This window comes from Manis pentadactyla, chromosome 5, assembly GCF_030020395.1.
Source record: "Manis pentadactyla isolate mManPen7 chromosome 5, mManPen7.hap1, whole genome shotgun sequence".
In the NCBI taxonomy this organism is placed as follows: domain Eukaryota; kingdom Metazoa; phylum Chordata; class Mammalia; order Pholidota; family Manidae; genus Manis; species Manis pentadactyla.
In genome coordinates this window covers 78,343,459-78,358,024 of record NC_080023.1, presented here as the reverse complement: position 1 = coordinate 78,358,024, position 14,566 = coordinate 78,343,459, and the positions used below count along the sequence as shown (strand labels likewise).

Below are 14,566 nucleotides of genomic sequence, written 5' to 3'. Positions count from 1 at the left end.
GTCAGTCCGCTTATGGACCATGCTATGGTGTTTGAACGAGAGACCCTGAAAGGGAGCCCTGAGCCCCGTAGACATGTTAACACATATGGCTGCCTCCCCTATACAACTGAAAGTACAAACCAAGGAAGAATCACTGAAGCTGAGGTTCGGCCACCAGAATAACACCTTGCTGCCAGCACCAACTGCACTGAACCCCGGAGACTCCATTGAGTGGACATGGCCTTGGACCTTTCGACACATGGACCAGTGATGGCTGGCTCTCCTGACACCTCGGGGACAAAGCCTGGAAGCTGGCCTCCTGTGTATTCCTGGAATAACAGCAGAGTGGTTCCCAAGGGTCACAGTAGTATATCCTGACTGGCCACAAGGTAGGAGCATCTTACTGGGGAGTTTTGTTTTATCATTTTAGCCAGTCTCTGTACCTCCAGTAGCACTATATATAGACCCTTCAGTAACCCCTATGGGGAAAGGAGTAAAAGTATGTTAAACTAGACCTGGAGGGGACCCCCTTCCTGCTACAGTCCTATTACAGGACCATTCTCTTGCATGCATCCTACCTGATGGACAAAATTTGCCTATGTTGGTGTCATTAAAACATATGTCTTATCGTCGCTAAGATCTTTGTGGATTGGGAACTTCCTCTGGCTTAAGGATTATTATAATTTTTGTTACCTGTATTAAAATCTTTTTGTATCTTAATTTTTGTTATTATCTCTTAGTTGTTATCCTCTGTTGCTGTTGTGGAATCTGGTTACAGTGCTCCAGCTCCAGGGACCATTGTGGAAGATTGAGAGCGTATAGATTGTAAGGCAAGAATCCTGGAGGGGTAGAGTGTGGGGAAGTTGGGGTTCCTATGGCCAGGATCCTCACTGAACTTAAACCACCTGATGATGTAACTGGCCTGTTGCTAGGCTACCACTTCCACACCTTTAGGCAATAAGCTGTTATTGTGCTATATAGAGAGCTCAGCCCAGTGCTCTGAGTGGAGGCAGCAATGCTAGTGCTCAACCTACTGCTGGGAGAACAAGCTGGGTAATAAACCCTTTCACCCCAAAGAACATTTTGTGTCAATTTCTTTGGTCACATTGAATCCATAGCGAACTTGCCGGAGGCTGAAACTCATTGGGAAGACATGGGGATTAAATACTTAACGAGATTAGTGGTTAATGAATGAACTAGAAGTATCTGTGAAAAACATAACCTTGGTCAGAGCTCTTGATACAGAACAGTAGAGGGAGAAGCATGCTTACAGAGGTTTAAGGGATAGATTAGAAGTGAGAAAATGGAGATGAAGAAAGCTCAGGATTAGTTAAGTGAGAATAGAATAAAAGTTAATGTTAGATCCAATAGCAAGTATGAATAAAAGGTAAGATGTTATTAAGTCATAAATAAATGTTATGTGTCTTCATTGTGACACATGCTTTTCCTCTTTAATACATGTGACACATTTGTAAGAAATCATCAATCCCCTAAATCTTTTATTATTTCATTCTCCATGATGACACTAGTCTCAAATATGGAGTTCAACAAATATTATTCTATTTTAAAATGGTGAAAGTCAAAGAATTAGACAAGTATAAGTAGAGGATACTGAATATTGCATAACAAAATAAAGATATTCTTTAGAATATAATGAAATTTTAAATTAAATCATTGGTAAGTATTACATATTAAAGTGAAAGATAAAACATAAAATTTCTTAACAGAATCTTAATTCTGTCTTTTCACTGTCAGCAAATATTCTTAATAAATGGAATAATGTCTCAGAACAAAGAACAAGTTCCAACTCCTCTTACATATGTAAATAATTAGACACTGTCTACTCTGGTAGTAAGTAGCTTCATCACAGTAAGGTTATTTCTAAGAATGTGAGAGAAAGGAAAATGTTTCTTTGGGGGAGGAAAATCTGATCTTGAGTTTCTTGTGAGTGCTACCTCTGAGATGCATTCTTAGCTTTGTTGATGAAACTGAGCTTGCATCTAAAGATAGTGAACCATTTTTGTTGGAAACCTGCTGTGTCTGAGATGCACTCAGAAAGACTAGGAAATGTCCTCCCCTGAGCATTGCTGTGAAGACCCTGTAGAACACTTATTGATGTCAGACATAGAGCATTCTTAACAATATCTGAAGTCATGGTATTTGAAATTTCACGTTCCTTTTTCATACTAAAATGTATTTTTTTTATCCTTACCTTGCTGTACAAAGGATCCATACACAAACCACATGGAGTTGTAGAGAGTAGTAGAGGTCATTGATCCCATCTGCAATCGTGGGGGGTTAAACCAATTCAAGAGGTAGACCAGAAGGCCCACTAGAAGGACAGTGCCAGCAATGCAAGCCCATAGAGAGAGATCAAACGGTGCAAGACAGGCAAACATGTCCACTGTCTTTTCAGCCCTTCGGAGTAGTACTCCTACTGAGTAGTCCATGTAACGTGTTGTAAAGTCCACCACATTCTCCCGATCTGGAGTGATAGTTAAAGCAGAAATCCCTATATCGGCTCTCTGAGGAATTGAAAGAGAAAGGAATATATTAGCAATGTGAAAAACAATTTGATTTGTAGCATTTCAGCTTGCTTGGAGGAAAAAAAAATAGATGCCTCAGGCAACATCTTAAATCTTTTTATATAAACTGAAAAACACTGCAGAGACTTCTTAGAGAAGATCTATGTCTGAATTTTGCATTTCTTACTGCAAATCTTGCCCCATCAGCATCAGATAAATTACCTTGTTCATATTATCGGTGCATGTGAAATCAGTGAAGAATATTTCAGACACAGATAACACCTGAAGACAATTTTCTTTTTTCCTTGGGTCATTTTATCAAAGGGATCATTAACATAGTTGCAAAGGAAAAACTTATCCTAAAGACTTTTTTCTGAGAAAATGTTCCCAAGATAAGCAGTATATTCTTAATATGTAAATTATTAGGTAAGTTATTGAACAAAACCCAACATAGCATTTTACCCTTGGTTTAGATTCTTCTGAAATAAAATTTGTACTATTGGTCTCTAAATATATTAGAGTTTGATAAAGCTTTCACATACCCCCAAGTTAAAATGTCATATGCCAGAGTTCTCTATGAATTTATTGTATAAACCTCAGAAACAATTTAGTGAACAATTAAAGATTAAGGAGACAGATAATTTTTCCTGAAGTAATCTGTGTCTCCTGAGATTCTCAGTGATAGCACTCAAAACAACAGCATTGTGCATTTTACTTATTTAAAGCACAAAACCGGATTGTAGTGAAAACACGGAACAAGTGACTTCACATTTAAATTCTATGGTATAAGAACACATATTTAAATCTCTCAAACATGCATCTTGTTTGAAATAATGATCTGTGGCTGTGATTAAAGCTATGGGATGCTCCTTCCAGACAAATACAAACAATAGTGAATTGTTGAATATTTTTATTATTATTTCTTCCTTTCTTTTTTATTATTTTTATAAAGGATATAGAAATTGGTTTTATTGCTTTTGGGAACTACAAAAAAAAGATACGAAAAGTAACATACCTAGTAAAATGCTAAGCTAGCTCAGATAAATCTAGTCTGAAATAGTGACTTCAAAAAGTATTCTAGCTAAACTTAAGTACTGTGTGTGTATGAACATACATACATATTATTGTACATATATAGTAGCATATGCATATTTGTTGGTAGACCCAACCCATTGCTCAGTATTTAAATACATTTTTTCATTTAATCCTTACAATGAATTATGAATTATGTGCTTTCCCTCCATTTCATAGATGAAAAAACTAAAATTTAAAGAATTTAAGTAACTCATTCATTTTCATAGTAAAGAGGTATAGAAGACAGATATTAAAGCTTTTTTCATTTTATGTTAAAGTCTGTGCTTATAAGTCTCTTTCACCATATTGCAAGAAATCATTCATTTTACAAATGAACCTGTATTGTAGGTAGTTAGGTAACTGGTTTCAGGACAATATTTTACCTTAATACAATCTGAAATTTGCTTTTTTTATTGTACTATGTACATTAAAACAAATCTATTTTAATAAAGTATCATAAGTTTAGAATTATTAACTGAGAGATATTAAACTGAATAACACTATGTTGAACTGAATTTTCAGAGAAATACTATTGCTTTCAAACTCATATGCTTATTTTTTAAAGCTAGATATTAGGAATTGGGTCTCTTCAGGCTGAAAATCTAACCTGGATCCTTAGCTGTCTAGTTCTATCTTTTATAAACTTCAATTTACCTAGTTGTAAAATAAATTAACTATATTTAGTATGACTATTCTGAGCTGACTCATTTATCTTAATCCTAATGGTGAATAACTCACCAAGATTCAGTTAGGCTCTCAAAAGGTATCTTTACTTTTTTTAGCATGTTGTGGGGAGTGTGAGGGGGAGAAAGGGGTACAAAAATTCTCAACCATATGTTTGTCACAGGGATGGTAGTACAGCATGGAGAATATAGCCAATGATTCTGTAACATCTTTCTATGTTGACAGATAGCAACCACACTAGTGGGGGTGAGGATTTAATAAAGTGGGTTACTGTAGAATCATTGTGTTGTATACTTGGAACCAATATAAGACTTCATACCAGCTATACACCAATTAAAAAAAAAAAAGGTACTGTGGATCAGTAATTTAGTAATTGATGTACTAGTGACCCAACATTTTATGACTCAACCAAAGTCAGAAAATTTCACCTAAGGAGGAATTTACTGACAATATATTAATTAAATATTCATAAATGATCATAAAATTTTGCTGAAAAGTAATGAAGTATTTTACATTTAAATTATTAGGAACTGGAACCATCACACACTGATTTTAATAATAGACACTTGTAAGTATCAGAAAATGAATTTCTGTAATGAAGTAAAGAAATATCAAGGGAATAATAAGCTTCCTTTTTTTTTTGAATAGGGAACTGATTATAGTGTATGTGCTAAAATATTTGTTAAATATATTAATTACTTGTCATATTTCTCCACATAATTTCCTAAATTCTGGTCTACTTTCAACCCTTGGATAATAGTCTGTTCTCCAGGAGAAATTCCCAGTCTCCTGTGGAGGACTATCAGAATCATGTAATGGGCTTTTTCAACCTGTACAAATACGTTTACACTTACACACAACATATGCAAATATCACACCTTTTCTTGTCTCTGAGATTTGAATATACCTCCTAAGAAAGTGCTTTACTGCATCTTTCAGAATCAGCGTCATCAGTAGACTATTGAGCTTGCTGAACATCTGTGACAGGCCTTACTTGTATTAGAGAAGTCACCCAGAACAGAAAAGCCAGGAAGCACCAATGCAGAAAGGTGGGCCCTGAGACTTCAGTGTCTCCAACAAGCTGAACTGATCGGAAACAAACAGCGTTTCTACCTTCCCTCCCTTCCTTCTTTTGTTCCTTCCTTTCTTATTTATTATTTATCTATGCATGTGTGTATGTATCTATGTAAGCTCATTTGTCCAGTTTCTACATGACTTTTCAAATATTCACCATCATGAAACCTTTCATCTTCTCCCTATCCCCTAACTCTTGGAAAATTACCTCCACTGCTGTTTTATAAAGAACACAGAAGATATCAGATTAAAATTCATACTTATTTCTACTTCTCACCCTATATACCACACCCCGCCTATTCTATTTAGCCTTTATTTGCACTAAAGGAGCTGTCCTCCTTTCTATCCAAGGTCAACCCTCCACTGGTAAACTTATCAAGCAGTCTGCTCCATTTCTGATGCTTACAATCTTGTCTCTTATGTATTCAGCACCATCTTAATAGCCGTAGCTTTCCAATGAAAAGATTCTTTAAACTCTTTCTCATTAAATTTTTTTGAAGAGAGAAAAGCCTTTCCTTCTACTCTCTATGATTTTTGACTTCTTTTTCTCTTTTTCATAATTAATTTTCTCCAATGATTTATCTCAAATTCCACACCTCCCAGTCGTCTGGGAAGACTCTTTTGTACCTATATTGTTGACTATACTGTTATCCAGTGGGCATAGAACTTAATTTTTGCATTGCTGAATCAAATGGGTATAATTTAGTGTTCATCATTTATGCTTCTTGATTGCCCCCTCCATTCACAAACACTTTAGCTTGGATTTCATAACATGATATAAGCCTCTTTATCAATTCTTTTTTCAAGCTCATGTAGATAATCCTCTGGGCTTGGACTTACACCCTTGTCTCGCTCTAGATCCTGTGCCTCGGCAATCAATCTCATTCATAGCCATCCATTACTTCCCCTGTCCCCATCTACACACATGATTTCCAATTTGTATTTCTAGATATAGTTCTGAGCTCTGGGGTCTAGAATGATCAACTATACCTCAAATTTAACATGGCCAAGACCATACTCCTGCTATTCAACTCTAGCCAGTTTTCTTTGAGTGTCTTCTAACTCAATGAATGGCTTTTTATAAGTCTTAAATCTTATGGTCTCTTTATTTTTTCCAGACTTAAGCCTGTCTGTCACTATTATGGGCATCCTCCTGGGAATCCTAATATTCATTCACTTCTCTATTTCCAGTTCTTCATAATTGCTTTCCTGGGCTCCTTATGAGTCTACCTGAAATTTACCTTCTTCCTCTCTATTCTCCCTATTGAAGCCAAAATAATTCTTCTGTTGAGCAAATCTGATCTTGTCCCCTGACACAATATAAGGTTTTCAATGGATTTGCATTGCTCACAGGAAAAGATTAAAATCTTTAACATAGTCTATGCATCTTTACATAGACTAGCCTCAACCTACCTCAACATATTGATCCTGGGCCATTTTCCTTTCCAACACTTCTTCCTGATACGTGGTGTTCATGCATGCTATTTCCACTGTCTGGATTAACCCTCCTGAAATTTTCTCAAGTAAATTCTTATTCATACTCATAAATCAGCTCAATTATCACTTCTTCAGTGAAGCTTTTCAAGACCCCATTTTATTAGAGTAATAATTCTTGTTGTTTACACGGTCAGAAGCCTATATCCCACACTTCTCTACCAGTTATGACAATTGTAATTTTACACATATTTGTGTGATTCTTTGAATAATGTCTGACTCTTCCACTAGACTGCAAGCTCCATGAAGGAAGGGACTGTGACTTTTTAAAAATTTGACATATTTCTGGTATCCATCACATTTGTCTGGCAAAGATTAATGATCAATAAATACTTGCTTCATATATGAGTGAATGAAGATGGAATATTTCCACTGAATGTTCATTACCCCAAATTATAAATCTCTTCTATTTATCAGCATTCCCAACGGCAAGGGGTTTTTGTGGAATAAAAAGAAATGGTGACATAAAAATATGGTAAGTTTTATAGCAGTGATAAAATATTTGTATCTTAATGAATAATTAATAAGGTTTTAAAACTATTTTTTATTTAAGAATAAGGTTCCTGGTTTATCAATATATTTATACTTATGCTTATTGCCATCAGTTAATGTAATTAAGTCTACTATAATAGGTTCAGTAGATTACAAAATAATATTATATGTCAAATATTTAATGTAAAAGTGGTTATTTGAATTTTGATAAGGACTAGAACTAAAACTTGAATATAAATAATGTTTTTCAAAATATTTAAATTACCTAGTCATAACATATTTCTTGTAAGAAGCTATAAGATTTACATTCTTTCAAGTCATGTAAAGGAGATGGATTTATAATATAATGGGGCATGGCTAATAAGCCATATAATCATTGACTCTTAGAAGCTTAAACAGTAAAGTTGAAAAATATTTACTCTAAATTTAATCTGAAGTAAATGATTATTTCTTGATTATTTCTAAGACTTATGCTTGAACATAATGTTAAGGACATTGTATTAATAATACCAAGAGTTATACATTTAATGCTTACTATGTACCTACTACCATGTTATATGCTTCAAATTATTTTATTTAATATTATAGCAAGTTCAACTGCATCTTTCCAAGATGAACAGTTTACATTTGAAATATTCTAATTGATATAAAGCTTTGAGATTATCTACTTCCATATATTCTCCATTAAGTGTCTTATTTTGTCATCTATACATTACATTACAAATCTAAATAGATCTACCCAATCTTTCAAATAACTGAAGAACACTACCTTATTCCTTACTTGTATCTATTATTTTAAAACTAAAATTAATTTGCTTTTCAATCACTGTTTCCAATATATGATTTCCATATCCCTCAACATACCAGTCATTCTCCCATGAACATAATCTAATTCATCAATGTTTCCTCAACTTATATGGATAATATTGTTTTTAAAAATATGAAATTAGAGCCTGAATCATTTTTACTAGGTGAATTACAACATTGCCTCAGACTACACTTAAGGTTAAATAAATTTTAAAAATATTTTTAAATGAAACACTATCAATCCAGAAGTTTTTATAAGTCATATACAGTTGATTTTGAAGCAAAATGTTGGATTTTATATTTGTCTTTCATCAATTTCATTCTTGGTTCTTTGGTCCTTCCATTTATTTGAAAGATTTTAAATCTTTACCTATCAACCATCACATCAACTTTTTCTGCTAGCTTTGAATAATTGGAAGTTTGAGAAGCAGGAATTTATTTCTTCATCCACATTAATAATAAAATATTGATTAAAAGTACAGAGGCAAGTTCAAAGTATTAAAACTTGCCCCTAAAGGTCTACCCACTTTGACAATAGCTCATTAGTTAACATTTGATATGGTTTTTAAATTACCTATAAGTATTTTTTACTATACTGTCATCCAGACCGTTTTCTTGATATATTTTTTAAGTGCTTTGTAAAAGACATTATTGAACTCAAAAATATATGTGGTGATCAGATACTCTTCTCAAGAATAGCTAATGCTGTGAGAAAAAAAAGAACTCCTTATTTGTTTTACCACCTACAACATATCTGATTAATAATCCATTTTGTAATTTTATCAGATAATAGAGACAAACTCTGTTGTGACAAAAATGAATTTTTTTCCTAATTTTGAATATTCCAATCTCCAACTGTATAATGCCTCTCTTTTTCATGTTTTGTACATATAATATTTGGTAGCTCATATATCAACTCAGGAAGCACATTCATTCCCCTAGGATATCATTCATTTGGACCCAGAAATAGGAAATTATTAAAAGTGCGTATAGGGATCTTCAATTCCCTTAAGTTTTCCCCCTATAATTCCCACTTTAAATATTATTTGTAAAGTAGAGGGAAAATAGTTATTGAAAAGTTTTGATATACATTAACAAGCATTAGGTCTGTTTCTGCCTATTCAACTTCTTAAACATATATTCTCTTGCTCTTCACAAGAATTAACTGCTAATAGATTTTTTAAATTTTCTGGACATTTTCTAAAGTATAGTTTTATATTCTTGGTCTTTAAATAATGTAAAAATTCTAGGTTTGTTTAGGAGAAAGTAGGCATTGAGGAAATGATAAAGTAGGAAGGAAGAAGAGCAGAGGAGGGAGGGAGGAAGAAAGGATGGAAAGAAGCAAAGGAGGAAGAGAAGAAGGAAGAATATATTCAAGTCTTACATGTTCAATTAATGACATATGGCATGACTTTGGGTGAGCAGCCAGACTTTCATCATTTTAGATTACTTATCTATACAATGTGTGGATTGGTATTACCTTTATAAGAGTCCTTCTAACTCTGAAATTTTAATGCTAAAAATTATTTATCAAGATCTTACAATATGATCATTCTATTTTTGCTAATATAGGAATACTAATGTTTTTGCTACTTTAAAATTTCAACAGAGCTTTCCAAGTAAATACAGTGTGTAAGTTATTCCTATTCATGGGAGAAACCAAAACATGAGTATTGGGGAAAAGGACAATAACCAAATTGTCAAATTAACCACAAATTATTAACTTTGTCAATGTCAAGATTTTTGTCTTTTTGAAAGAAACATTTATGTTTTAATATGTCATTGTTATAAATCAATGTCTTAGTTTCAATTACAAAACTATAACACACTATCCATTACTTTAAAATGTATCACTAGAAATGAATAAATCTCCAGGTATGATCAATGAAATTGTTGCTAATGTAACTTTATTCTGAAATTAAGATCACTCTTAATAATTCTACAAAGTTTTAAAAGAACAAAAAGAATTATAAAGAAGAAATTCAAATCCCAATAATATGACCACTATTGTAACTCCCTTCATGTTTTTATACATTTACTTTTACACATCTATGCAGGTTATTTGTGGCCTCATTGAAAGAATGGCATTAATTTGACTGTAGTTTAACACATGATAAAGCAACTAACAATCCAATTAAGACAAATTCAAGGATATTTTGTTTCTTCTACTACTACTGACACTATTATTTAGTATTTATATAGTGCTTAAATACTTCTCAGTGGTTAATTCAATTAATCTTCACAAACATCCTGTGAGGTGAACACTATTATTATCTTCATTGTGTAGATAAGGAAATTGAGACAGAGAGTAAGTAATTTGCCCAAGGTTATAAAGGTAAGATCCAACCCAGACAGACTGTATCCAGAGTCAATATGATATAAACATAATTATTTTTTCCCCTAAAAAAATTAGCCCACTACCTCAGTATTGTTCTAGAAGAATCCATAATTTCTTAACTGATTTGAAATTACATCTTCTGCTTTAGGTTACTGCTTACTACTTTAGGTTATTTAAATATCACATTTTCTGAAAATAATGTTAGTTCTAACTCCTATCAGAATAGTTATCCCTTTTAATCTACAATTGCTATATATTTCAGGATAATATCAAATCTTTGTTAGGGTTGACATCCCTATCTTGTTGCAGATTTTAATGGGTATGTTTTTATATGCCATTAAATAAGAGGTTGGCTTTTTGAGATAGGAAATTATAACTCTATTAGTACTGGCTATATAGGAATATAGGTCAACAGGGATATAGGAAAGTACAACTAAGATGAAAAATAAATAAATGAAAATATTAAATTGTAAAAGCAATATTACAAAACATTCTAGTGTTCAAAGGATCAAATTATATAGGACCAGCCTATTCTCTTATTACAAGTAAAAGAAAATGCCCAAAATATCACTGGGTTAAACATCAGCATAGAAGTTCCATAGCTAGTAGTCCAGGCTGATAAAGCTTCTGGAATTAGAAATCAGACTCATTTTCTCTTGTAGCTCTGCTCTCCTCAGTACATAGTTTCCAACTTATGGTTTAAGATGGGTATTTGAGCTCTAGCCATTCCACTGAGGAGGAATGGGGAAGATCAGAATAACAAGAATCCTCCGTTTAAAAAAATATTTGTCAGAAGTTTAATATGACACTTCCATTTAATTCTTATTGGTTCAAAGTTAGTCACATGATCACACTAGCTTAGGAAGTGTATTCTGTGGGCAGTCTGTGTCTGGCTATAATTCAGGAGCTATATGACTAAGAAAGAAGAGAATACATATTTAAGGATAATTAGCAGTCTTTCCCACATTATGCCATAGGTAACTATTGTTTCAAGATTGATACAAATCCTTTAGACTCTTTTTTATTTTTATATATACATATAATAAATAATATTTGTTCATATATTATAAACAAGTATTATATATATTTGCATTTGTATAAAAATTATATATATAATTATATGTGGTATAACATATAATATAATACATAAACATATACATAAAATCCAAAATTTGATCAGACTTTATACTTTATGACATATAACATATCTTTAAGATACACACACACACAAACTATTCAGTCTTTCTAAAGTCTGTACAGATTTTAAGCAACAACTATCTTGTCATTTTTGAATTTTCAGCAAATAGCAGATGGTAGGAATTCAAAAAGTATTTATTGATTATGACAGTACTTTAATTTAATCATGTTCCTTTCAAGGATATTTAGAATGCTTCCTTTCTCTTGCCTATTATAATCAATAGATATTTGATATTGTAATTTAGAGTATATTCAGTTGAAAAGTGTTCTGTGGAACTTGCCACACTGATATTTACAGAAATTAATATTTTTCATTATTTCAATAGAAGCTTGTCTCTGACACCACCTATTTATATTTATATTATACATTTATATAATTAAGATATATTTTCCCTTTTTAAAAATTTTTACCTGTGTTCATGATATTTCCCCCCTGGAGCTTACTATTATCCTTCCATTCTCTGTTTTTCTGTCTCTCTCACACAGCACTTATAAGTATTTTATCTTCTCTTTTTAAAACATTTTTATTAATTCATTAATTTTTAACTAAATGTTCACCCTCAGTCGTATTAAGAACACCAATTTCCCTTTCCACAGAATAAAGAGCAAGTAAGTCAGTAGATTTTTTTTTTTTTTTGGAAATCTGCTGTGTAGATTTTATGTGGTATGATAACCTATAATTATATTATATAATACATAAACATATACATAAAATCCAAAATTTGATCAGACTTTATACTTTATATAGTATAAAGTATACTAGCATAGTTACTATCTGTTACCCAAAAAAGATATTACAGAATTATTGATTATATTTTCTACACTGTACTTTTTTCCCTGTGACTAATTTATATTATGTTTGAGCTTTTGTGCCTCTTTATATTCCCTTAACCTATTTTATCTTCTAAATTATAAACGTCTTGAGGGAGATGCTTTGTTTTCAGTCTTCTATCTCCTAAATATTTTCATGCTATTTTGTCCACAGTAGATTTCCAAAAAAAGAAAAAATGCATCGGTTGCAGGCTATGCACTGCCTGAGTAGGTATCTGTCACTGGGAAGAAGCCGTTGCCATTGCTTTTCCCTTTACCAAGCGGTCAGCCAGGCCCTCTGACTAGCAGCCTGGGTTTCAAGGTTTCCAGCCCATACACCTCCATGTATGGACAAGCCAGGAAGAGAGGTATCACTACCCTCCTCATACTGAGGACAAACCTGAGGCTCTGAGGGGAATAGTTTGTACAAGCTTATAGGCAAACAAATTGTGGAGCTGATCATGCCTCCATACTATGCTTGCTAAACTGATCTACTTTTTTGCTTTTATGGTTTCTATATAATCTCTTTCTCCTAACTGCTTCTCCAGTATTCATTGCTCCTTTTTTTTTCTTTAGGCATGTATATGCTTTTAAATTCTCTTCTTTATAATTTCTGATAAAAAATCTATTTTATTTTATTTATTTATTAATATTTATTTTTTATTTTGCCCCTAAGCAATACTCATCATGGGAAAGCAGTTTAGAAGAAAGAAATTAACAGACATGGTGGTGGGTATATACATGTATGAATGAGCATAGGAGGCATTATAAGCAATTGTAAGAATTTGAATAATTCTCACAGTGATGAGGAAAACTATTGAAGGGATTCAGGGAGAGTGGTTTGATCTGACTTACATCGTAAAATGATCACTTTGGCTGCTTGTGTTGAAAATCAATTATAGGAAGAGAGCACTGTAGCATGGTGAATTGTTAAGCAACTACAGAAGTAGTCCCAAAGGGAGAAGCTGGTGGCTTGCACCAGTGGGTCGTGGCGGAGTGCTGAGAAGTGATCATATCTGGGATATGTTCCAGGTTGACAACCAGAAATAACTGCTGATGCATAGTGTATGAACGATGATGCAGAGAAGAGGAGTCAAGAGTAACCCAAAGATTGTAGACTGAGTAAACTGATGATTGGAGTTGCCAGGACATGTGACAGGGAAGGCTGTGGGTAGAGCAGACTAAGGTGAGGCAGGAGGTATGAAATCAGGAATTCTGTTTTGAGCATGCTATGTTTGAGATATGCATTAGACATCTAAGAGGGAATGCTGAATAGGTAGTAGGAAATACAAGTCTACAGTTCATGTGAGAGGTCTGGGCTGAAAGAAACAAATATGGAGTGGTCTACTTACAGGTGAAAATTAAATCCTTGGACCAGATGAGTTCACCAGGAGTTGAAGTGTGGATAGTAAAGTATTGGATCTCTTTCTTTTTCTCTCTCTGCTTCACCCCTACCTGCCTCACCTCTCATCTAGCTACCTAGCTCTTGGAGAACTGGAACTCTGTTTTATATTTTATATATTCTTCAAAATGCCAACTACATATTAGGCTCCAAAAATTACTTTTTGAATACTGAGTGGGAAGCAAGCTACAAGTTATTTATAAATTGCAGTGGTTCAGTCATTATCCTGCAGCATTAAAAGGGATTTAAAAATAATACCATTTCTGAAATTCCCAAGAGGGAAGGCTCCCATCTTCAAAGAAAAGGATGATCAGAAAGACTTTTTTTTAGTCATTTAGAGATTTTTTTTCAACTTTCTGAGAGGTCACCTTAAGGCCACTGATGAGCAGAGCACACAGAAGTCATTTCTGCCTGAATTGCCCAAACTGCAAAATGCAAACCAAGGACAATGACTAGAATTGGGTGGATTTTTATTTTTATTACTGTAAAATTTTCTGTCATTCTAGAATTCACTTAAGATCACTAGTATAGATTTTTTAGGCTCCACAGCAGGGGAATCTAAGTTCTCTATAAATGACAGAACTAGCTTCCAGAAACAGTTTGTGTCTATGAGAAGTGAATCTGTCCTGGCTGTTATACTGATTCTGTGTAGTATTAAGTGAACTACAATTGAGTGAGAGGTACATTCAA

The 14,566-nt window shown here is 33.2% G+C and overlaps 1 protein-coding gene across 1 annotated transcript in view; it reads right to left on the bottom strand.

Annotated features, from left to right (window-relative positions):
• Positions 1 to 14,566, bottom strand: part of GRID2 (glutamate ionotropic receptor delta type subunit 2) — a 1,430,685-nt gene that overhangs the window by 281,696 nt on the left and 1,134,423 nt on the right. The window contains exon 11 of the mRNA XM_057502448.1: positions 2,192 to 2,504. Coding sequence (XP_057358431.1) covers positions 2,192 to 2,504 — 313 coding nt within the window. The remainder of the gene's footprint in view (positions 1 to 2,191; positions 2,505 to 14,566) is intronic.